The 22,121-nt window shown below is 43.5% G+C and overlaps 1 protein-coding gene across 1 annotated transcript in view; it reads left to right on the top strand.

The window, feature by feature from the left end:
* The first annotated feature begins 504 nt into the window (after positions 1 to 504).
* Positions 505 to 22,121, top strand: part of PTPN11 (protein tyrosine phosphatase non-receptor type 11) — a 71,531-nt gene continuing 49,914 nt past the window's right edge. The window contains exon 1 of the mRNA XM_020979888.2: positions 505 to 681. Coding sequence (XP_020835547.1) covers positions 668 to 681 — 14 coding nt within the window. The 5' untranslated portion in view covers positions 505 to 667. The remainder of the gene's footprint in view (positions 682 to 22,121) is intronic.

A 22,121-nucleotide genomic window follows, 5' to 3' on the forward strand; every position in this document is an offset into this window, starting at 1 on the left:
TCTGCTGTCAAGCTGCCTACTACGTGAAAGGCAGAAACAAGGCGCGGAGAAGCCACCTCCCCTGGGCCCGGCCTACAGAAGGAGCTTGCACTCCACTACTGGGGCCAAGCGGTGTGCTGCCCGTAAGCTTCCCATCTGCCCTTGGCGAGCAGCACCAGCCCAGTGCCTGGCACGCGGAAGGCGCTGGATCCAGGCTCGCCCACCTGGCATTACTGGAACCCTCTGCAGGCGGCCGCGTACTCCTTGTGCATTCGCGCCCCCTCGCGGCCGCTCGTTTCGGGGTGGCCGGGGGGGCCCGGGCGGGCCGGCGGAACCCCCGGCGCGGGGCGCAGTTGCCTGCCCAGGGGGAAGCCGGAAGTGCGCGGCGCGCGTGGCCGGCGGTAGGCTTTTTGGGCCGACCGGCGGCCTGGCGGGAAGTTGGCGTCGCAGGCCGATGGCGTCACTGTCGCGGTGCCGGGCGGCGAGGGGCGGGGGCGGAGGCGCGGGGGAGCGGAGCGCAGCGGAGGCGCTTGGGGGGTGGGGGGGCGGCTCGACTCTCGTCTCCGGGATCCCGAGGCCTGGATGGCGGCCGGAGCGCCGCGGGCTCCGCGCTAACCCTCGGCCCGGCCCGGCCCGGCCCGGCCCCTGAGGAAGCGGATCCGAGGAGGAGCCCGGGAGCGGGAGGAACATGACATCCCGGAGGTGAGCGCCGCGACCCCCGCGACCCCCGCCCGCCCACAAAGCACCGCGCGCCCCTCCCCCTTCCCCGGCCGCGAGACCCCCTCCCCCACCGGGAGGGCGGGGGGAGGGGCGGAAGAGTCTGTTCTCTCCCCTCCCCCAGTCATCTCCTCTCGCTCTTATCCTTCTGCCCCTCCCCCTACTTTCCCCCTTCCCCTTCTTTCTCTCCCCCTTCCCCTTCCCTTTTTATCCCTTCTCCCCTTCCCCTTTTCCTTTCTCTCTCACACCCCTTTCCCCTGTCTTTTCATCTTTCTCCTTCTCCCCTTTCTCCCCTCCCCCCTCCACTCCCTCTGTCCCTCTTTCCCTTTTCTTTTCATCTCTTCTCCACCTCCTCCTCTCCCCTTTTTCTAACTCCCCTTTCCCCTTTTCTTTTCATCCCTTTTTTCCTTCTCCCCCTTTCTCCCTACTCTATCCCGTCTTCCTCTCTTCTTCCCTTTCCCTTTTCATCTTTTTTTCTTCTCCTCTTTTCTCTCTCCCATAATTCTTTCCCCCTTCCTCTCTTCCCCTTCTCTTTTTATCCTGTCTCTCCCTTTCTTCTCTCACTCCCCGTTCCTTTTTCTTTTCATCTCTTTCTCCCTCTCCCTCTTTGTCTCTTTTCTATCCCTTCCACCTCTTCCCTCTCTCTTATTCCCCCTCCCCTTTCTTTTCTCTTCACTCCTCCCCCTCCTCTTATCTTCACTCTCTTTCCCACCCTTGGGGTTTTTTGTGAGGATCAAATGAGAAAATATTTGTAAAGAGCTTTTCACCAGGCTAGACACCTAGTAAGGTCTTAAATGCTTATTCGCTTCCCCTCTTCCTCTCCCTTTTCCCTCTTTTCCTTTTTTCTTCTCCTTCCCCCCTCTCTTTCCCTTGTCTCTTACCCTCTCTTCCCCCTTTTTCTTCCCCTTGTCTCTTTCCTTCCTCACTTCCTTTGACCCTTCTCTTTCTTGCCTTTCTTCCCTCTCTTTCCTTCTTCCTCCTGGTGAGCAAAAACTGTCTTTTTATCTTTCTTTGTATCTCCAGTGCTTAGCACAGTTTGTTACCTGACTCCTTTTGTCCCCCTTCTCTTCTTTTTCCTTTTCTGTTTTCCTTTCTACTGTCCTTCAGGAATCTGCTGTTCTTTCTAGGTGTGTAGATCTCTTGATTTCCTTTTCTCCCCAGGAATATCCCAGCTCTCATTCCCCCTTCCCAGCTGTGGTTCTGTCCCCTTCCTATGTATGTTTAGTCTTTGGTGTTGGAAGAATAATCACATTTCCATGAGGTTTAAAGCACTTTTCTCATAATAACCTTGTGAAGTGCAAGCCTTATTGTTCCCATTTAATGGAGGAGGAAACTGAGGCTTGTAGAGGTGAAGGGACTTGCTCATGGTCATATTTCTAATAAGTGTCAAAAGTGGATCGTCATCTCAGGTCTCCTGGTGGAAAAACTGATCAGTGCCCCTTTCTACTCTACCTTCTTTTCCTCTGTTTTCATCCAAGGGGAACCCTTTTCTCTTCCCAGGGTAAAGCCTCTGCCCGCAGCTGCTCTTCTCTTTTGTGATCTCTTCATTCATTTCGCTCTCCTCTAAGTAATGACTTTTCTAGGGCCTCCAAGCTGGAAGGCTGGGATTGTTTGTAAGCAGAAGACGCAAAACTGAAGTGTGTCATGGTTGTGCACTACATTCCTTACTCATTGCTTCATGAAAATTGCCTAATAATTATTCAGAAATAACAGCCCTCCTTTGGGGGAGAGGTTCTTCAGGCTTGTGTACATAATAGGAGAGAGAAGAGTTCTTTCAATACCCCTAGTTAGCCACTCTGAGGTAGCGTCTCTCCGGGACTGTCGTTTGTTAGGCAGACCCGAAGTAAGCCTTGATGTAGTTTTATGTCCTTTCCTCAGGTTTCTCATGTGTCCAATTCTTGGCAGTTGGCTCTTTCCTCTTCTGGACAGGATCAGTAGCATTAGTGAGAATTGATGTCAAGGTATGTTGGGCTTCTTAGATGAAAAGATGTAGGCTGAAGAATGAATTATTACTTTCTAACTATTAGTAAGCATGGACAGTCTGTTTCAGTATCATAGTCACTTCATTGCTCTCAGTCTGACCTATCATTACTAGCAAATATTACTAATCCTTTATGGGTTATACTGGCTATAGACCCATCTTTTTTTTTTGATGACTGCACAGTTTTGTTCAGTCCAAAAACATCACTACTCTTTTGTCACATTTAAATAATAGCTTTGGCCTAGGGTATGATCGGAATGAGAGGTGTCTTAAGAAATTAAGAATATTTCCCTAACACTCTGTCTCTCAGTCTGTGTCTTTCAGTCTGACTGTGTCTTTGTCTCTGTCTGTCTGTTTGTTTCTGTGATTGTTTTGGGGTAGGTAAAAACCAAACCTGAAAACTTTAGGAAGCAAATGACTTGGGCAGGTCTGCCGGCAAGCTCTGACGGATCTGGGTACTACTGTGTGGCTGCATTTTAGCAAGGTGCTGTGTGGCTGTGGCCTGAAATGTACTCTCTCTTGGAGCCTGTGTCTGTTTGTTACTTAATCTATCAGAGTAATCACTGAGCCTTTGTTTGGGGTCTGCTGTTCTGCACCAGGAAGGATCTGCCTTTCTAGGACATGGAAAGCCTGGGGGACAGGAAAGGGTCTCCTTCATAGGAGTTGTGTTGTGCAGCTTGATGATTTAGGAACTACCAAGTCTTGGCCAGGTGAAGCCAACCCAGATGGGTCTAAATAAACTTTGAATGGCTGATGGCCTGCTTTTCTTCCAGTTCACTCCTGCTATTGACAAGAAAACTGTACCTAGTTATCAACAGCATAGAATGCTGGGCTTGGAGTCAGGAAGATCTGGGTTCAAATTCTGCCACATTAACTGTGTACCCAGGACCAGCCACCATACCTTTTCGGGGCTGAGTCTGCAAAGTGCTTCTACATACATTATCTACACACATCCTCACAGTCACTTCAGGAGGTGTTATTAATCTCCATCTTTAAGAAATAAAGGTTTTGAGATGAAGTGATTTGCCTCTCTACACAGCTAGTTAATGTCTGAGCCATAGTCCAGCTGGAGTTTGTCCACATGCTCCAACTCCAGCCCTTTTTCTCCTCCCCTCAGCTGTTCAGTGTGGGACTCCCTTCTCATCCCAGAGAACTGGAGGGACTGAGCATTCATTGCTTAGCCTCCTGGTTTTTGCTCTGGCTTGATGACAGAGCTGAGATTAGCAATCTGGAGGTACAATGCCTGGGCTATAGTTTGCTGCACTCTGAGGAATTCCTCATGCAAGACCTTCTTTATTTTTTAATCCCCCTTCCCTCCACTTTCCCTCCAGGAAATGAAGTTTAGCCTTTTCTTTTATCTCTAGCTGTTTAATTTAGTTTGAGGCTGTCACTGGTGGCCTTGTATATTTAACTCAACTGTAGGAAATAAATAAACTTGCCTTACTGAAATACTCGGTACTATGTTTGCCTGTTGAAATTCTTAACATTATATTCTTATTTAATGTTGGGTTTTTCCCCGCAGAGCTGGAGAAATGTAGACCCCTCTGCTTGGATTACATACTTTTCCTCTGCAGGGTTCTGTCCACGGGTCTGATTGCTATAAAGTTACAGAGGATCTTGGGAAACTGCTTGCTAAGGTGCAAGCTGATACATAAACACAATCATTTCTAGCAACAGTGTCTTTTGTTGGGGCCAAGAGAGCAGATGGAGAAAGCTGGGGCAGACCTTGCAGTCTAACATGGCCTTTTAAAATGAAGGAAAGAAAAATGTTACTTTTGTTTCCATCTCCCCCTCTCCCCCTTTTGCCCTCTTCTACAGCCTTGTAGTATTGGGCTTTTTTTTTTTTTTAACCACCAGCCTGGACTCTTGGCAATTCTTTCCCTTTCCCCTCTAGTTTTCTTAGTCTCTTATCTCCTCTCTCTGTGTCTCTCTATCTCTATCTCCCCATCTGCTGGGATGCTTTGTTAATTTTAAAATATTTTATTAACATCTTTTGTTTTTATATCACAGTCATTCCACATATATTTCCCCATGAGCCTTTGCCTATAACAAAGAAAAACAATCAAACCCCACTGATAACAAGTGATTTTCCTAATAGCATATTCATCATCCCTCCCCTCTCTGCTGAAAAGAGGGAAGTATATTGTAATATTGTAATTGTTATTAAATAGTTTCATAGGGGTTCCTGACCTTTTTTTGGTCCCCATATCTCTTGGCTTTTATTAAACCTTTCTGTATCCCCAATTTTTTATGTAAGGAAATATATCCTAGTATTTACCATGCATATGGACATAAATAAAAAAAGATTAAATTTAAAGAATAATATTGTTATTTACTAAATATTCTCTGTGCCCCCTAGACAAGCTTTACACACCACCTTGTGATATTCATATCACAGGTTGGGAACCCCTGCTTTATTTAGCAACCCATTCCACCCCCCTTTTTCAAACATTGCTGTACTTAGTCCTTATATATAGGTTTGGTCATAAGAATAATAATAATGTAATAATGATAGGGGTCACATTTCTATAGCCTTCATATAAGATGTCTCAAAAGTCTTACTGCATTTAGAAGCTACTAAAGTTTAAAACTTTTCAGACACCTTGTATATATTATCTGATCCTTGTAACAACTGTGTGAAGTAGGTGCTTTATTATCTCCATTTTTCACATTTTGTAGATGAGGAAACTGAGGGGGGAGGGAAATGAAGTGATTTGCCCAGTGTCACAATCTGTTCAGTGTTAGAGGTGGAACTCAAAGCCAGGACCTTCTGATCCCAAGCCCAGGATTCTCTTTGCCACCCCATGGGCATGTCCTTCCTCTGCTCGCAACTTCCCACCTAAAGGAAGCACAGACTCCTTGGTTTAGCATTCATGGGCCTGGGCTGCCTTTTGGGTTCCCGGCTTATAGTTGCACCTTGGTGAGCAGGAGCATTCCTTTTTAGGGTCTTGCTTTTTAGCCAAAGGGGCCACCTTACTGCTGTCGCCTGTACAAATCCTGTTCCTTCTTGCCTCGTTGATTTCTTTTTTTGCTCATGCTATTACTATGCCTGGAATGTTTCCTTCCCCCCACCCCCCATCCATCCCTTACAGCCCAACTCAAATGCTGTCTACTCTTAGAAGCCTTCCTTGACCTTCCCCAATAGGATCTTATAATATTGTGTATGTACTTCTCATATATTAAAAAAAAAATTACTTTCAACTTAGTAACTATATACACAAAATAAACATTCCAGTAAAAAATGAGTGTTCATAAAACCATGATTTCCAAATTATTTATGCTTTTTAAAAAAAGTATGTTAACTTAAAAAAACAACTGCTTTGATTTCCCCTTTGGATCTCTTTTTCTTTTATGTTTTTTTTTTCACCTGGCTTTTATTCCTGTCATCTTTTAAAATTAATTCTTGAGGGTGTCTGTATTATTTTGATATTGTTTTCTTCAGCCTGAATCATTTCCTTTAAGTCTTTCCAACCTATTCACTTTCGGGATCACAGATCTAGAGAGGGAGAAGACCCTAGCCTGGCTAGTCCAAAGCCCTTATTTTACAGATGAGGTGATGAAAGCCCAGAGGGCCCAGCGTCACATGGCAAGAAAGTGTTTGAGGTGGGATTTGAATCCACTTCTTGCAGACTCCAAATGCTGTGCTCTATGAATGTATGACGTCAAAGCCCAAAGATACTCTGTATTGAAGCCTAATTAGAAGACAACCATTTATGAAGCTTGATACCACATTGCCAATAAAGAACGTTTTCTATTTCGTTTCATTTGTACCTCATATTGAAGTTTCATAGACTAGTGGAAAGGTTGCTAGATTTGAAGTCTGGAAAGACCCTTGACTAACTGTGGAAGGAAAGAAATAAGTATTTATTAAGCATCTACTATGTTTCAAGGCAATGTGCTAAGCATTTTTTTTTTACAAATATTGTTTCATTTGGTCGTCCAAACAACCTCGGGAGGCAGGTGCTATTCTTATCCCCATTCTACATATGAAGAAGCTGAGGCAGACGGAGGTGAAATGACTTGGCCAGGGTCACACAGCTGGTAAGTGTCTGAGGTAGGATTTGAACTCAGGTCTTCCTGACTCCGGGCCCAGGACTCTGTTCACTGCACCCCCACAAACAACTCTCATCACCTTTCTGAACTTCGGTCACCTAACCTCTAAAATGGAGTTTGTAACGCAGATGCTATCTGCCTTGTCGGGGGGATTGGGAGGAAAGCACTTTGTAAGCGTTCAAGCACTATAGAAATGTGAACTATTACTGTCTGGTACCAATTACCTGCCACTGCACATGAGCTATACTTAACTCATAGAAAAAGAGACATTAATTTCTTTTAAAATACAGGCTATTCTTCTAGCAATTAGAAATTCCTTAATTAGAAACCACTGTATGGATTACTTTTTTCCAAAGACAAGCACGCGTGTTTTCTTGAGTGGGTAAGAAGGAAATGAAAGGAGAGTTTTGCTGCTCTCCAGTGGAGCCTTCTCTTTAACTGGGCAGCCTCCAAAATGCCTTCCTGCAGTTTACTGATAGCCTCTTTGACAGAAGCCCCTGCCCTGTGCTAGGTACTGATGATATGAAGGCAGAGGCAAGCCGGTCCTGACCTCAGGGGGCTTCTAGTTTGAAATGGGTTGCAAATGTGAGAGCAGTAGGGGAGAGGGTTTCGGGATGTTTGAGGAAGAGGCAAGGAAGGTTTCTTGCAGGTATCTGGTTGTTCTTTGAAGGAAAGGTGATCCGATGGGTGGTAGGGAGATTCTCCTAGTGAGCAGAGAGGGCAGGCTATGAATGGGTACCAGGCAAATACCCCCTCTCCTACGGCCTACGAGACTAGTGGGAGGGGAATCAGGCAGAGGAGAAAAGGCCTCCCAGGTGGTTTGCAGCCAGATTACATGGATTCTAAATTCTAGGGTTCAGAATTCATACTTTATTTGCTAAGCGGTGGGTAGCCACTAAGCTTTTGAGTGGAGGAATGACATTCATAGAGGCACAGCCTCAGAAATAAAGATGGAAAATAAAATTAGCTTTGCTGTGTTTTTCACGTTGCCTGATGTTAACTTATGACTCATGCAGGGTCATGGGATCATAGAACTGGGACTGTAAGGGACCTCACAGGCAGTCTAGTTCAGTCCCCTCATTTGACAGAGGAGGAAACTGAGGCTGGAAGGGGAAGTGACTTGCCTGTGGTTACACAGCTACTGTCAGGTAGGATTGGAACCCAGGTGTTTAGGACCTCCAACACCAGCATTTTAACCCTTATGTGGTACTGCCTCTCAGAGTCAAGGCTTCCAGAATGAGATTTGAAATTCTCAACTTGACTGGGCAAGAATAATTTCTCATACCTTAGTTGATAAACACATGTATGCAGAGTGCCGGGCATGTAGGTTTGTGATAAACGCATTCCGATTTTGTTATTCTTCCTTGAGTGTTTTTGTGATTAGTAGTGCTTAATGTAGCACTGTGTTCGCTTCAGCATTTAGTAATTAATAGGTGATACTAGAAAATGGATCAGAAGTTTATATGGAAAGAGTGGCATGGGGAAGGTCATGAGAACAGACAGGCATTGCCAGTTAGGAGTGGGAAAAGAGGACAGGTTTGATTTCCCCTGTGCCTCGAGTTGGAAGAAATCATTTAACCTTCCTGGGCCTCAGTTTCCTCCTCTGTCAAATGAGGGGTTGGATTGGACAGCACGTGAGCTCCCTCTGGCTCCAGATCTGCCCCGTCAAGGCCTTCATGCTGGCCTTTGACTCTTGCTCCTTCTCAATTTATTGATTGGCAAGCATTTGGGGAAGTGGTGCACGTGCCAGTGTCATTGGCGTGGAGTCCTGACTTAGGCTCAAACCCCACCTCTGATGCTTAGTAACCTGTGTGTCTTTGGGGCAGGTTGTTACCTTCTCGGGGTCTCAGTTTCTTCATGTTTCAGATGAGGTTGGGCTGGATGGCTCAGGGTGCCTGCCAGCTCTAGATCTATGAACCTGGCAGCCTAGGCACAGTTGACCAATTAATTAAAAAACATCCCACCTGCAGCAAAACCCCGTGCGCCCCCCCTCCCATTTCTTAAGATGTCAGTTAGCTAATTTGATAAGCAAATAGATGAGAGTTGCCTTTTTCTTGGTTCCTGATAATACACGTCCATTTGAATTACTACTGTCTTTTGGAGACAGTGTCCAGCTTTGTTGAATTTTATGAGAGTGGGGTGGGGGTGGGGGGGGAGAAACTCTTTGATCTCCTCAGGTAGCACCTTGAAGCACAGTTATTGCTTCTGCCTGTAAGGCCATCCTGGTACATGCACATTTTAGGTTAATGCTGCTCTTCTGTTTCCTCCCATCGTTTCAGATAACAAACCTGAAATACAATTAACTTCAGCAGCCGCTTCAAGGGGCGATTTAAAAACGTAGTCATGCTTCTGTCCCCTCCATCTGATGTCTTTTCGCTGCCACATCCTCCTAGATTAAGCTGTCTATAGTTGTCACCTCTGCTTCTTCATCTCCCACTAGCTTCTCAGGCCTTCTCAACACTGCTTCCCAATTGCTCCTCCAGGTCCTAGTGATCTCTTTGAAAAAACAGTAACACAGTATTGTTGATTTTTTTTTTTGTTTCTAAATCTCAGTCGTGTTTGGCTACGGCAACCTCCCTCTCACCCCCCATCCGCCTCCCCAGCCCTCTGTCATAGTGAAGGAAAGCTGTTAAACAGGGCCAGCCAACAAAGTGATGGTTTCTGCAGCATTTGATTTCCTTGATCCTCCTCTCTATGCAAAGGAGAGAGCTGCTTCCTCATTTCTTTTTCCAGGGCCAAGATTGGTCATTATGTTACCCCGTGTTGGACTTTGCTGCAGCATTCTTTTCATTTACATGATTATTATTATGCAGTCCTTATGCATATTGTTCTCTTGGTTCTGCTGACTTCACTCAGTGTGAGTTCATAAAAATCTTCCCTTGTTTCTCTTGAATTCCTTATAGTTGTTTCTATTACTTTCATGTACCATAATTTGTTCAGCCATTTCATAATTGATGGACACTCACTTTGTCTCCAGTTTTTTGCTACCCCCAAAAGTGCTGCTATGAATATATTGGTGAATGTAGGGCCTTTCTTCTGTCTTTGATTTCCTTGGCATATATGCCCAGGAGTGAGACCTGTGGCTCAAGGGACTAATGGTCTTTGGATTGCAAATTCCGTTGGTCTGTTTTTCAATCCTTATCCTCCTTAATCTCCCTACCACTTTTGATACTGTTGAACCCTCTTCCTGGATAGTCTTTCCTGGGTTTTTGTGACCCTTATATCATCTGGATTTCCTCTTGCCTATCTGACTCGTCTGTTTCAGTCTTCTTTGCTGAGTCATCATCTCTGTTCTGCCCACTGTGTGTGACTGTATGCTAGGGTTCCGTCTTGGGTCCTCTTCTTCCCTTTCTTTATGCTCTTGGTGATCTCATTATATCCCGTGGATTCAATTAATATCTCTATGAAGCTGACTTCCACATCCAACCCCAATTTTTTTTTCTACTGGAGTCACCAGCTTCTTGATGCCCAACTCCACTGAATGTCTCATAGGTTTCTCAAATTAAATGTGTCCAAAACAGAATTCATTAACTCTTAGAATTATTCCAAATTTTAATTTCTAAAATTCTAGCCCTAAATGCCAAATAAAACGAGAATTCCCATATGCATAGCAGATCAGAAGAAGAGGATTGATTGTCTTTGAAACTTGTCACTCTGTTGTGTAGAGCTCTATCTAATAACAGTTGCTTTTTTAAAAGTTTGTAATAAATTCAATGTGCAACTTTCCAAGCTGTCCTACTTTTTGGTATATCCTCCTGAACTTCTTTCAGTTGTCTTCTATACCTTTAAAACTACTTCAGTGATCTTTTTTCCTTTCTTTTTTGGCAACCCTATCCAGAGCCCTTTGCTCCTTCTCCTACCCTCCTCCCCAAAATTGGGGTGGGGGAGGAAGAAAAGTGAAAACCTTATAGCAGATCTGTAAACCAAGCAAAATAATCCCATACTGACCGTGTCCAAAGATTGATTTTTCATTCTGTACCTTGAGTCCATCACCTCTCTTTTAGGAGGTGATTAGCAGGTACTATTGAGTTGTGGTTGGGTGTTGCATTGATGAGAGTTCTTAAGTTTCCCGGAGTAACTCATGACCCCCAAGCCCACTCTTTCTTATTTCCCTGTTTCTGTTGAGGGCACCACCTTTCTTCCAGTGACCCGTGTTCACAACATTAAAGTCGTCCTCAAGTCGTAGAATTACTGAGTTCGAGAGTTGGAAGGAACCTCATTGGCCAACTCATCCAAGCCCTTCATGAAAGCAGTCCCCACACTGATGTGTTTGCCCAGTAGTAAACAGTCCAACCTCTGCTCAAAGACCTCCAAGGAGTGGGGCCTGCTGCCTCTTTCAGGCCATGCCACTTTGGGACCGTCCTTATCGTTAGGAAACTTTTCCAGACATCACACTGAAATTGGCTCCTTTTCAGCTTCTGCCCGTTGTTCTTTGGTTTTGTCCTTTGGTCCCAGATAGAACAAGTCTAATCCATCGACAGCCCTTCAGATGTTTGAGGACAGCCATCATGTTCTCTGGAGTCCATGCCCAGTTCTTTCAGCCAGTCTTCACGACAGGGACTCAAGACCTTTGGCCGTCCTGGTTGCCCTGCTCTGGGCACTCTCCAGCTTACTAATGTCCTTTTGAAACCATGGCACCTAGATTGAATGCAGTGCTGTAGATGATGTTTGCTACGGGCAGAGTCCAGTGGGCCTAGCATGGCCCTCTCCCTGAAAGCTCGGTCCCTCTTAAAGCAGCCCCAGATGGCATTTGGCTGCCACCTGATGCTGCTGATTCAGTGATCTGGCAGTCCGCAAGAGGCCCAGGTTTTTTTTCAGAATGACTGCTATCCATCCTATCCTCATGATTTTGTGCGTGTGTGTGTGTGTCTCCAAGTGCAAGACTTTTATATTTATCTTTATTGAAATTCATCTTAGTAGATTCAGCCCAGTGATCTAGCCCTGGAGATTCTTAACCTGGAGTCCTTGAACTTGTACCCCCCCCCACATACCCACCCACCAGACATACATACAACATAGATGTATATAAAAATACATGAGTACAATATTTATATGTTATTTACACATACATTTTTATCTATCTATACATCTGTATATATGTGTGTGTATATGTATCTATAGATATATATACACACATTTTATATTTAAATTTTAAGCTTAGTTGGTTTCCTTTGTAATCCTATGTATTTTAAATGGTTATTAATATCTGCTTTATCCTGTCAAAAGGTTTTTGGATCTTCACCCTGTCCTTTAGGTCTTCCTAGTCCTCGTTAACATCACAATACCTGGCACATAGGCAGTTTATATGTGGTTGTTGACTTGAATGTAGGCATTTTAGTTTCTTCTTCTTCTTTTTTTTTTTTAAATAATGGATACATTTTGTTTGGCCCAGAAATCCTTTCCCAACAAACAATTTGTTCCCTTTCCCATGCTTTCTGCCCCCTGACCCACAGACCTGGGCCCTGTCTTTAAAAAAAAGCAGAAAGGCTAAATCATGTGATTGCCACCGACAGTTTATGCAGTCTTTTCTTAAAAGCTTTATAAATAGGCCACAATAGGCCAATGACTATCTCGAGCGCAAGTGTGTGTGTGTGTGTGTGTGTGTGTGTGTGTGTGTCTGTCTGTCTCAGAGAGAACCAACGAATTTTAAATCCTGTTTATGGGTTGGATTACATGGCCTCTGATGTCCCATTGCAGCTCTCAGATCTTGTGATTATGTCATTTTGTAAAGTATGTCTGCCCTGGAACCAGTTCTGAACTGTGCAGTACGATGGAAGGAGGATTGAGAGGCAGGGGACCTGAGTTTGAATTTCAGCTCTGTCATTTACTCCCTGTGTGATCTTGGGCAAGTCTTTGAACCTCTTTCGGTCTTACTTTCCTCATCTGTAAATTATGTGGTTGGACCTGTGAGGTCTTTCCAGTTTTAAAATCTATAGCCCTATAATCCTAATATAGCCATTCAGTAATAATCCCTTCATAATCCAAAGTATATACATTTTAAAGTAAATAGGGAACCAGTTAAATAAATTTAATTCTTTTTCATTTTTATTGATGCCTTTTGTTTATTACATCCCATTGATTTTTGAATATGACTCCTCCTTCCTTAGAGAATCATTCCCCCTCCCCCACCTTTGTAAGAAAGAAGGAGAAAAAAAAATTGTCATCATATTAGCCTCATCCAACAGCATTGATAAGGTTTTAAAGAAAGTCATGTCAGTAAACTCTTAGAGGTAGCCTAAGAACCTGGAGTTGTTAGAGACTTGAAATTATGGTCTGGCTTATAACAGCAAGAACTTTCTGCAAATCTGATGAGAATATTTTCCCCCTTCAAACTAATTCATCCTAAATTGATGAATCGTTTGACAGTTGAAAAAGGAGGAAAGTGTCTTTTCCTTTTCCAGTTTGTGAATAACAAGAAAAAAGGTGAAGGAAGTATTAGCTGCATTTTGAGTTTCTCATGGTGATCCAGCTGCAAGGGTGTGTTTAATTTTCATTGGGGGGGGGAACACATTTATGTTTAATAATTTTTAATTCAAGAAATTCTTGTTTTATTTAAAAAATACAGAATATATAGACTTGTTTAAAAAATACTGCAAATGTTGTTTTGGATGATAAAATAGTGTGGCCGAAAGATTTTGAAAATATCTGTGAATTAGAGATGAATATCTCCCAGTGACTTCAAAAGTATCTGCTTCAGTTATTTTTGGTAAGTAAAATAATCAGACAGTCACAGAGTTTTTCTCACACCATTAAAAAAAAATAATCTGGAAAAATTATCAAGAGGAATCATGGCTTTTAAATATGTAGTGCATTAAAATTATATCTGCAGGGGCAGCTAGGTGGTGCCGTGGATAGAGCACTGGCCCTGGAGTCAGGAAGACCGAGTTCAAATTCAGCCTCAGACATGTAACACTCACTAGCTGTGTGACCCTGGACAAGTCACTTAACCCCAACTGCCTCACCAAAAAAAAAATTATATCTGAAATGCAGAGAATACATATGGTATTAAAGCTATACCAAATAAAAATGAACTTTGTAGGAAAATGGTAATTAAGTCTTCTGACTAGTGACTTAAACTAGATTGAAATTGATGTGACATAAATTAAATCCAGCCGAGCCCCTGTGAGTTAGCTCTATAGACTGCCTTACTACCGCCACTAAACTTATGTGGACATCAATTTCTCCATCAATATCCAGGACCTTAAAGATTTCCTGAGTCAGTGGTAGAAAGAGGTCTCTAACCTGACACTTAATGCCTGCTTTATAGCTTTACGGATGTTTCTTCTTCCCCAGCCAAATAAAAGCTTCTGCTTTCCCCCACTACTTTTGGCTGATCTTTTATTGGCATGCTCATCACATGGGACTCTCATGGGCTTGGTTATGTGAGATGCTTTTCTATTTCATTTCTCTACGCAGTACTACGCCTTCACCTTTGTGGCAAATGGTCAGCCTTGTTATTCTGGTCACTTTCTCATTTCTGAAGCCCTGCTTGTACCAATGGCAACACAGTTAACTGTGGCATTCTTGTGTAGCTTTGTCATGTTGATAGCTGGCTAAAAATGGTATCTGCCTGTGACAGGGGGGGCTTCTCTTTTTTTTTTTCCCTTTTGGACCTGCTTATATGAAGAACAGTATTGGCCTTCTCTGATCTGGGGCTTTCCATGGAAAATTGAGGTTAAAAAAAAAAGGGCCATTATGGGGCTGGAAACAAAACTTCTTTTGGGGAATTTTGGTTCTTCGTTTGTTCCCCTACCCAATGAGGGCACCCCACTGCTAGCCAAGGGAGGGGGAAGCTTCATTACTCTAAATGAATCTACTCTGTGTGGTCTCTTTCAGCCAGTTTTTGGGGGTAGGGGGGTGGGGAAGTGCTGGGCCAACCGAAAACAAGCTAGGAAGCAGCCCTCCTTCCAGATTTGTTCTGGTTAACCACTAAATGAGAGTTTATGTTTGGAGATAAAGAGGAAGATGGTGTAAAGTGCCCTAAGTGTTACACTTGTGTAATAGGAGATGGGAGAAGCTGCTGAAAACTTTTTTCTTTGTGATCTGAGCTTGGGTGAGACAACAGAATTGTTTTTTGCCTTATAGAAATGAATGGCATTCTTCTGTCCTTGTGGGTTGTTAGAGCAAGCTAGGTGCAGAAAAACGGGGATGTCAGGAAAATTAGAGAATCCCTGGTTATTTCACTTTTGCTGCAAGGTAACAACAGCAGCCCAAGTTGATACAGTACTGGATATAGACCTCAGAGCTCATCTCCTCAGATCTCTTGATCTTTTTCTTTTTTTTTAATTTAAATTTTACTTTTTTTTAGATTAATGAAAAATTATTTTCTCTTCTTCCTCTTTGTCCCCTAAAAAAAAAAACAACCACCAAACAAAACCCAAACCCTTGTGACAAACGTTATGTCAAGTAAAGGAAATTCTGGTATTGGTCATGTCCAAAAAATATATGTCTCATTTTGTACCCTGAATCTATCACCTCTCTGTAAGGTGGTGGATAGCATCATGGGTTTTCTGGAATCCTGATTGGTCATTATGTTGATCAGAGCTCTTAAGTTTTTCAAAGTTTTGTGTTTTCTATATTGTCCTCCTGGTTCAGCTCACTTCACTCTTCATCAATTCATGCAAGTTTTTTTCCCTAGGTTTCTTTCAAATTATCCCTTTCACCATTTCTCATAACATACTAGCTTTCTACTCCATTCATATTGCATCGTGTGTTCAGCCGAAACCTAACTGATGAGTATCCCCTCAGTTTCTAGTTATTGCCACTACAAAAAGAGCTGCTATAAACATTATTGTATACATGAGTACTTTTCCTCTTTCTTTGATCTCTTTGGAGTATAGGCTTAGTAGTGGTATCACTGAATCAAAGGGTATATGTATGGTGTAATAAAATTTTGAGCTTAATTTCCGGATTCTGTAATTTCCAGAATGGCTGAACCATTTCAAAGCTCCACCAACAAGCTGTTAATATATCTGATTTCCCATAGCTCTTTCAACATTTATCTTTTTTTTTTTTGTTCTATATCTTTACCAATCTGGCGAATGTGAGGTGGCTCAACCCCCAGAAAATGTAAGTGATTCAGGATCATTGCCTTATAGATGTAGAGCTGGAAGGAACCCAGGAGCCATCTAGGGTAACCCTTTCATTCTACGTACAAGGAAATTTTGCCCAGTGAAGTAAGGTGACTTGGCTGAGGTCACAAAAACAGTAATCTTGGAGGTGGGATTTGAAAATTATACATTTGGCAAAGCATTTTCTCCAGAAGTGCTTTGTAAATCGTACACTGTTGTGTGAGTAGTTATTATTAGTAACCCCGTTAGGTGGATGGTATAAGCATTATTATCTTTGCTTTCACAGAATGTGATTACTGAAAGGCACAGATGAATCTACTAACTCACATACCCAGCAAGTGCTTGACCAGTCCCTGCTTGAAGATTTCTAAGGAAGAGGAGCTCACCACTTTTCCAGACAGCCCCTTCTACTTAGGGACATTTCTCATTGTTAGGAAGTTTTCCCTTGAGTTGAAATTGGCTTCTTTTCAATTTCTTTCCATTGCTTCTGGTTCTGCCCTCTGGGGCCAAATGGAACAAGCCTAGTTCATCCTTCCCATGACACCCCTGCTGATATTCAAAGACAGCTATTATGTCCTTCCTATGTCTTCTCTAGGCTAAGCAGGCCCAGGTCTTTCAACCAGTCCTTATGCCAGGGACTTTGGCCCTTCTGGTTGCCCTGCTCTGGGCACCCTCCAGCTTACCAGTATCCCTTTTAAGCCATGGCACCCAGGATAAACACAGTGCTCCAGATGAGGTTTGCTAAGGGCAGAGTGCAATGGGACAAGGGCTTCCCTTTTCCTGGAGGCTCTCCCCCTCTTAGAGTAGCCCAAGATGGCTTTAATATCTTACACAGCTGACACCGTGATGAGCTGGCAGTCCGCTTTAGAACAATCTCTGTCTATCCATTCCTCCTCAGTCTTATCCTGGTGAAGTTGGGGTGTGTGTGTGTGTGTGTGTGTGTGTGTGTGTGTGTGTGTGTGCGCGCTCGTGTGTGTGCGCGTGTGTGTGTGTGTGTGCCCGCGCGCGCGCACACCCAAGTGTAAGATTTACCTTTATCTCTATTGAATTTCATCTTATTAGATTTAGCCCAGTGCTGTCAGTCTTTCCAGGATTCTTTTGCATCCTGACTTTTTAATTTACTCTGTTAATTATCCCTCCCATCTTGGTGTCACCTGAAAATTTGATGAGCATGCCATCTAGGTTTTTTGTCTTGAGACATTGGTAAAAGTGTTAAGCAGCCCAGGGCCAGGTAAATTTGTACAGATCACTTGGGTACTCCACTAGAGACCTCCTGGCATATTGACTTTGAACCATTAAAAACTGCCCTTTGAGTCTGGCCATCAGCCATATTGGAATCCACCTGATTGGATTCTTGTCTCCTCCAGATCTCTCCACAAAAACAGTATGAAAGACTTTGACAAAAACTGTGATAAAATGAAGTAAATTCTCTCCAGTCAATCAGTCAACACTTATTAAGCACTTACTATGTTCTAGGCAGTGTGCAGAGTAATAAAGCAATATACCATAGCATGACTAAATGGTTAAAGTAGTAAGTGGCCAAGCCAGGCCTTGAACCCAGATTTTCTGATTCTGAGCAGAGTGATCTTCCCACTGTGCTTTGCAGCGTCTTCAAAAGTACCTTCATTCCTAGTTCTTTGACCTCTCCTCTACTTCACAAAGCTGCATAGGACAAGTGGGACATATGAAGGGTTATTTCCTATTAGATTATTTTTATTTATCTTTCAATAATGTTTTCTTTTTTCTTGTATTGATTTTTGTGGGAGGCCAGTCCTGCTGGTCTGTAAAGCAATGAGTAAATGCCAACTCCTGCCTCCAGGTTGAACCCTGGCTGTTTGCCTGGGCCTTGGAGCTTGTTCTCCCCTTGAACAGGGTCCAGGCCGTGGATGGTACTGAATGGCAGTAATGGAGTAGAAGGGTCTGGCACAATGCCACTGTCAGTGTGGTGCTGGTCCCTTGTGGGTCTTATGGGCAAAAGTGAATTGTCTGCCTCTGAAGAGAAGGGCTTTATTTTCTTGGTCTTTTGAGTGTGAGTGGCCTCATTGAAGGAGCTCTAACTGGGGACAGCAAGCACTGGTTTCTCTTCTGCCCCAGATGCCTTTTGGGAGACTTGGAAAACCTGAGGTGTGACAGGGTTTGAACTCAGCCAGCTGCCACCTGGAAATAGTGCTGTAGAGAATTGTTATGCCATTTTGAATGGTTCTTAAAAGTTGAATTCTAGTCCTGAACTGAGTGTCTGTTTTACTTGGAGTATAACCCCTCAGACCTGGGTTTGGGGATGTCTCATGGTTCTTAATACTGCCTCTGTGCTGTAGTCGACAACAAGTATTTATGGCGTGCTTACTATGTATAAATTACTATGGAGCACATAATAAAGTAGAAAATGTGGTCCTTGCCCTAATGGAATTTACAATTTTGTTGGGGAGGCATTTAACAAGATATGGATAGAGGGGTGTGTGTGTGTGTGTGTGTGTGTGTAGCCAGTTGAGTTCTGTACCTAGGACATTTTACCGGGGTTGGGGATGAAGGGAGATCATCATGCGCTGGGTCCATGAGGCAATGTGAGGTAAGTTTTCACAGAGAATGTGTAAGACTTGAGCGGGGCCTTGTTGAAGTGTGCTCATCTCCACAGCATCTTTTGCATCTGTCTCTTTCCTTTCCCTCATGCAACCTCTGTTCCTAATAACTAGCACGGCCTTGTTAGTTATCCACAGTAGGTGCTTAAGAAATTTGTTTTAGGGGCAGCTAGGTGGCGCAGTGGATAGAGCACTGGCCCTGAGGTCAGGAGGACCTGAGTTCAAATCCAGACTCAGACACATAACACTTAACTAGCTGTGTGACCCTGGGCAAGTCACTTAACCCCATTGCCTAGCAAAAAATTAAAAAAAAAATTTAAGAAATTTGTTTTAACTTGAATTTGTTGGGATAATCATAACAATGAATTACATTTCTCCAGAGCTTTATGGTTTACAAAACACTTTCTTCACAACAACCCTTTGAAGTATGTAGTGTATTTTTGCCTCCATTTTACAGATGAAGAAACAAAGCTTAAGGAAGAGGAGAGTTAGGTGGAGAGGAGCAGGGAGGTGGGGGAATAGTGAGCAAACAAACAAACAGGTGGGACTCATTGGGAGAATGGCAGATGTAGAATGTACCGTTCAGTCAGGCAGCACTTATTAAGCACCTTCTTGTGTGCTAGGCACGACTGCTGGGGATTTTTTTACAAAGTAAAAACCAAAACAGTTCCTGCTCTTAAGGAGCTTACTTTGTACCAGAGGAGAAGAACATGTAAATAATAAGGTGATACAGAATAAATACAAAATAGATATAATTTTGGAGTGGGGAGGCATTAACAACAAAGAAAATTAGGAAATATCTTTTCTAGGAGGAGATAGGCCTTCAGATGAACTTTGAAGAGAGCTCAGGATTCTAGGAGATGTGTATGAAGAGTGAGGTGTTCCAGTCCTGGGGCACAGCCTAGGTAAAGGCCTGGGTGGGAGATGGAGTGCTATGGGGGGTTGGGAGGACGAACAGGAGGTCCTTCTGTGTGGCTGGAATCTAGAGTGTAGGAGGGGGATTAGTATGAGATCAGTCGAAAAGATAGCATAAAGCCAGATGGTAAGGACTGGTAAGTGACAGGCAGAGGAATTAGCATTTTGTCAGTAGGGAGCTTCCTGAGCAGGGGACTGCCGTAGTTTGATCTGTACTCTAGACTTATCAGTTTGGCAGCTGTTTGGAGGGTGGATTGGATAGGGGAGAGATGAAGGAGCAGGAGTAGGAGGCTATTGTAATATCCACATGAGAAGTGAGGAGGGCCTGACTGAGGCCTTAGAAGGGGAGAGAAGAGGATGAATGCAAGAGATATCATAGAGATTGAATTGACAACACTTGAGACCTCATGGGACATGGAGGTTGAAGGACAGTATAGTGTAGGGGTTGACTGAGCTTTTGAACTTGGGTCACGTCCCCCACAGAAATGGAGAAGGCTGGGATGTGGAAGAGAGATGATGAGTTTTGTTTTGGACACAACTTAAGTGTGAAATATCTCTGGGCTATGTAGTTGGAGATGTCTGCTAGGCAGTTGTTGATAGGGGGTTGAGGCTCAGAGAGACGTTGCGGTTGGATGTGTAGATTTGGCAGTCATCTCCGTAGAGATCATAATTGAACCATGGTATCTGGTGACCTGACTGAGAGGGCATAGAGAGTGAAAAGAAGGCCTAAGACAAAGGTTGGGGGACCCTCCTGGCTAGAGGACACAGCATAGATGATAATCCAGCAGAGGAGTAGAAGAACCAGGCTCTCGAGAGAGCTGTGCCCTAAACATCTAAAGAGGAGGAGGGTTTGGCCGGTGGTGTCAGTTGCTTCTGAGAGGCCAAGGAGGAAGACCAAGGAAATTTCCCAGGTTTTAGTAATTCAGAAATTATTAGGAACCTTGGAGTGGAGTTTCTGTTGAGTGCTATTAGAACACCCAGATTGGAAGGGGTTGAGAAGTGAGAGAAAAGAGAGGAAGAATGTGTAGACCATGCTTGTAGAAGAGTGTAGACTGCTTTTTTTTTTTTACTCCCTAGGGGTTCAGTTATGGAAGAAAGAGAAGAGAGATATAGGATGAGGTTTAAGGTGATTAGGAGGACAAGTGAAAGATTTACTTCTTCCTTCTGTTTCCTTTATTTCTTCCCGGTCCATTGTATCAAAGTGGCCCTAGCAGGCTTTTTTCTTCATTTCTCAATCACTTGTTTTGCAGGCCTCTTAATAAACATTTTCTACCCAAGTCCTCTTTTGGGGGCCCCTGCTGTGAACTGCTCTGGATGCATCCTTGTAGCTCTTGAGAATAGTCCACTTGAATGGTTCCTTCTTCCTGCCGAAAGCAAACTTCTTTCTTCTTCCCCCCAGAACTTAACTTCCAGTTTTAACTTCTGATTCTCTTTGCCATTGGACCCCTTCTTCACGCCCTGCACTTTAGCTCCTGCATGCCCTGTGAGAGTGGCCTTTTTTCTGCCTCCGAGAAGGCTCGTGTGTCTGAGAAGCCCTTTGGTCATTCTTGATGATCTCCGGTTAGTTGGCCAGCATTTTAGCTGTCACCTGGTGCCTCTTCTGAAGAAGCAGGTTTGCATCTTCTTGCTGTATTTCCTTTGCCTTCTCAGACTTTTCCATCGAGGCCTGTTTTGTTTGCAGTTTTCGTCAGATGTTCTGCATTGCTGTTGGTTGGCTTTGCAAAGTGATCATTGGGCTGCTTGCTGAGGATTTTGTGCTAGAGGGGCCAGAACAAGGTGGAGAGGTCTAGTTATAAGGAGAAGCAGGTGGCTGGGGCCCTGGATCAGCTCCTCTGGTACTGTGGAGCCTCGTCTAAGGGTGGCCAGGTAGGTGGGGAGAGGCTGGTGCTGCTTGGTCAGCTCTGCCCCAGGAGGCAGAGGGGCCACTGGCCTTGGTGTCTGAGCGCTCCTGAGGGTTCCCTTGTCTGGGCTTGTGGTGCTGGCTATCAGCTTCTTCCTGTTTTTCCAGTAGAGTTTGTTTGTTTGTTGTTTGCCTGTTTTAAAGATCTGAGAGACCATATTGCTGCAGCCTACTTTTCTTTTTACTAGGTGTCTTTTTTTTTTTAAACATCACTTTCTTTTCTGGTTCTATCTCTTTCCCCTCCCTAATCCCTTGAGCCATTCCTGGTAACAAAGTAACAAAAAGAGGGAGAAAAAAGGTGGTTTAGCAAAATTAACCAATACACTGATCAGGGTCTCCAGCTCATAGTTTTCTACTCCTGCAGTGAAGGGAAACAGTTGTATTTCCTGAGCTCTTCATTGGAGCCCAATTTGGTCATTATAATTATATAACATTCAGTTTTATTATTCCTTCTAGTTACATTATTATAATCAATTTTGTATATTGTTTTCTTTGTTCTTATTTTACTTCGTATTGATTCATAGAAGTTTTCCTAGGCTTCTCTGGATTTTCTTTTAATATTCTATTGCATTTGTATACCCCAATTTGTTCAGCTGTTCCTTAGTCAGTGGCTACCTACTTTCTTTACAATTCTTCGTGACCACAAAAAGGGCAGCTGCGAATATTTTGATGTATATGAGATCTTTTTTTCTGTCTTTGGCCTCCTGAGGATAAATGCCTAGCAGAAACAGTGTGGAGATTTTAGTCACTTTTTCAACATAATTCCACATTGCTTTCTGGAATTTTTAAGCCAGTTTTTAGCTCGACACACAAATGTATGAGTAAGTGTACCTTGCTTCCTACAGCTCCTCCAACATTGATTATTTACATTTTTTTCATCATTGCCAGCTTGTGCAGTGTGAAGTGAAACTTAGAATTGTTTTGATTTG

This window comes from Phascolarctos cinereus, unplaced genomic scaffold (assembly GCF_003287225.1).
Source record: "Phascolarctos cinereus isolate Bilbo 61053 unplaced genomic scaffold, phaCin_HiC Scaffold_4;HRSCAF=312, whole genome shotgun sequence".
In the NCBI taxonomy this organism is placed as follows: domain Eukaryota; kingdom Metazoa; phylum Chordata; class Mammalia; order Diprotodontia; family Phascolarctidae; genus Phascolarctos; species Phascolarctos cinereus.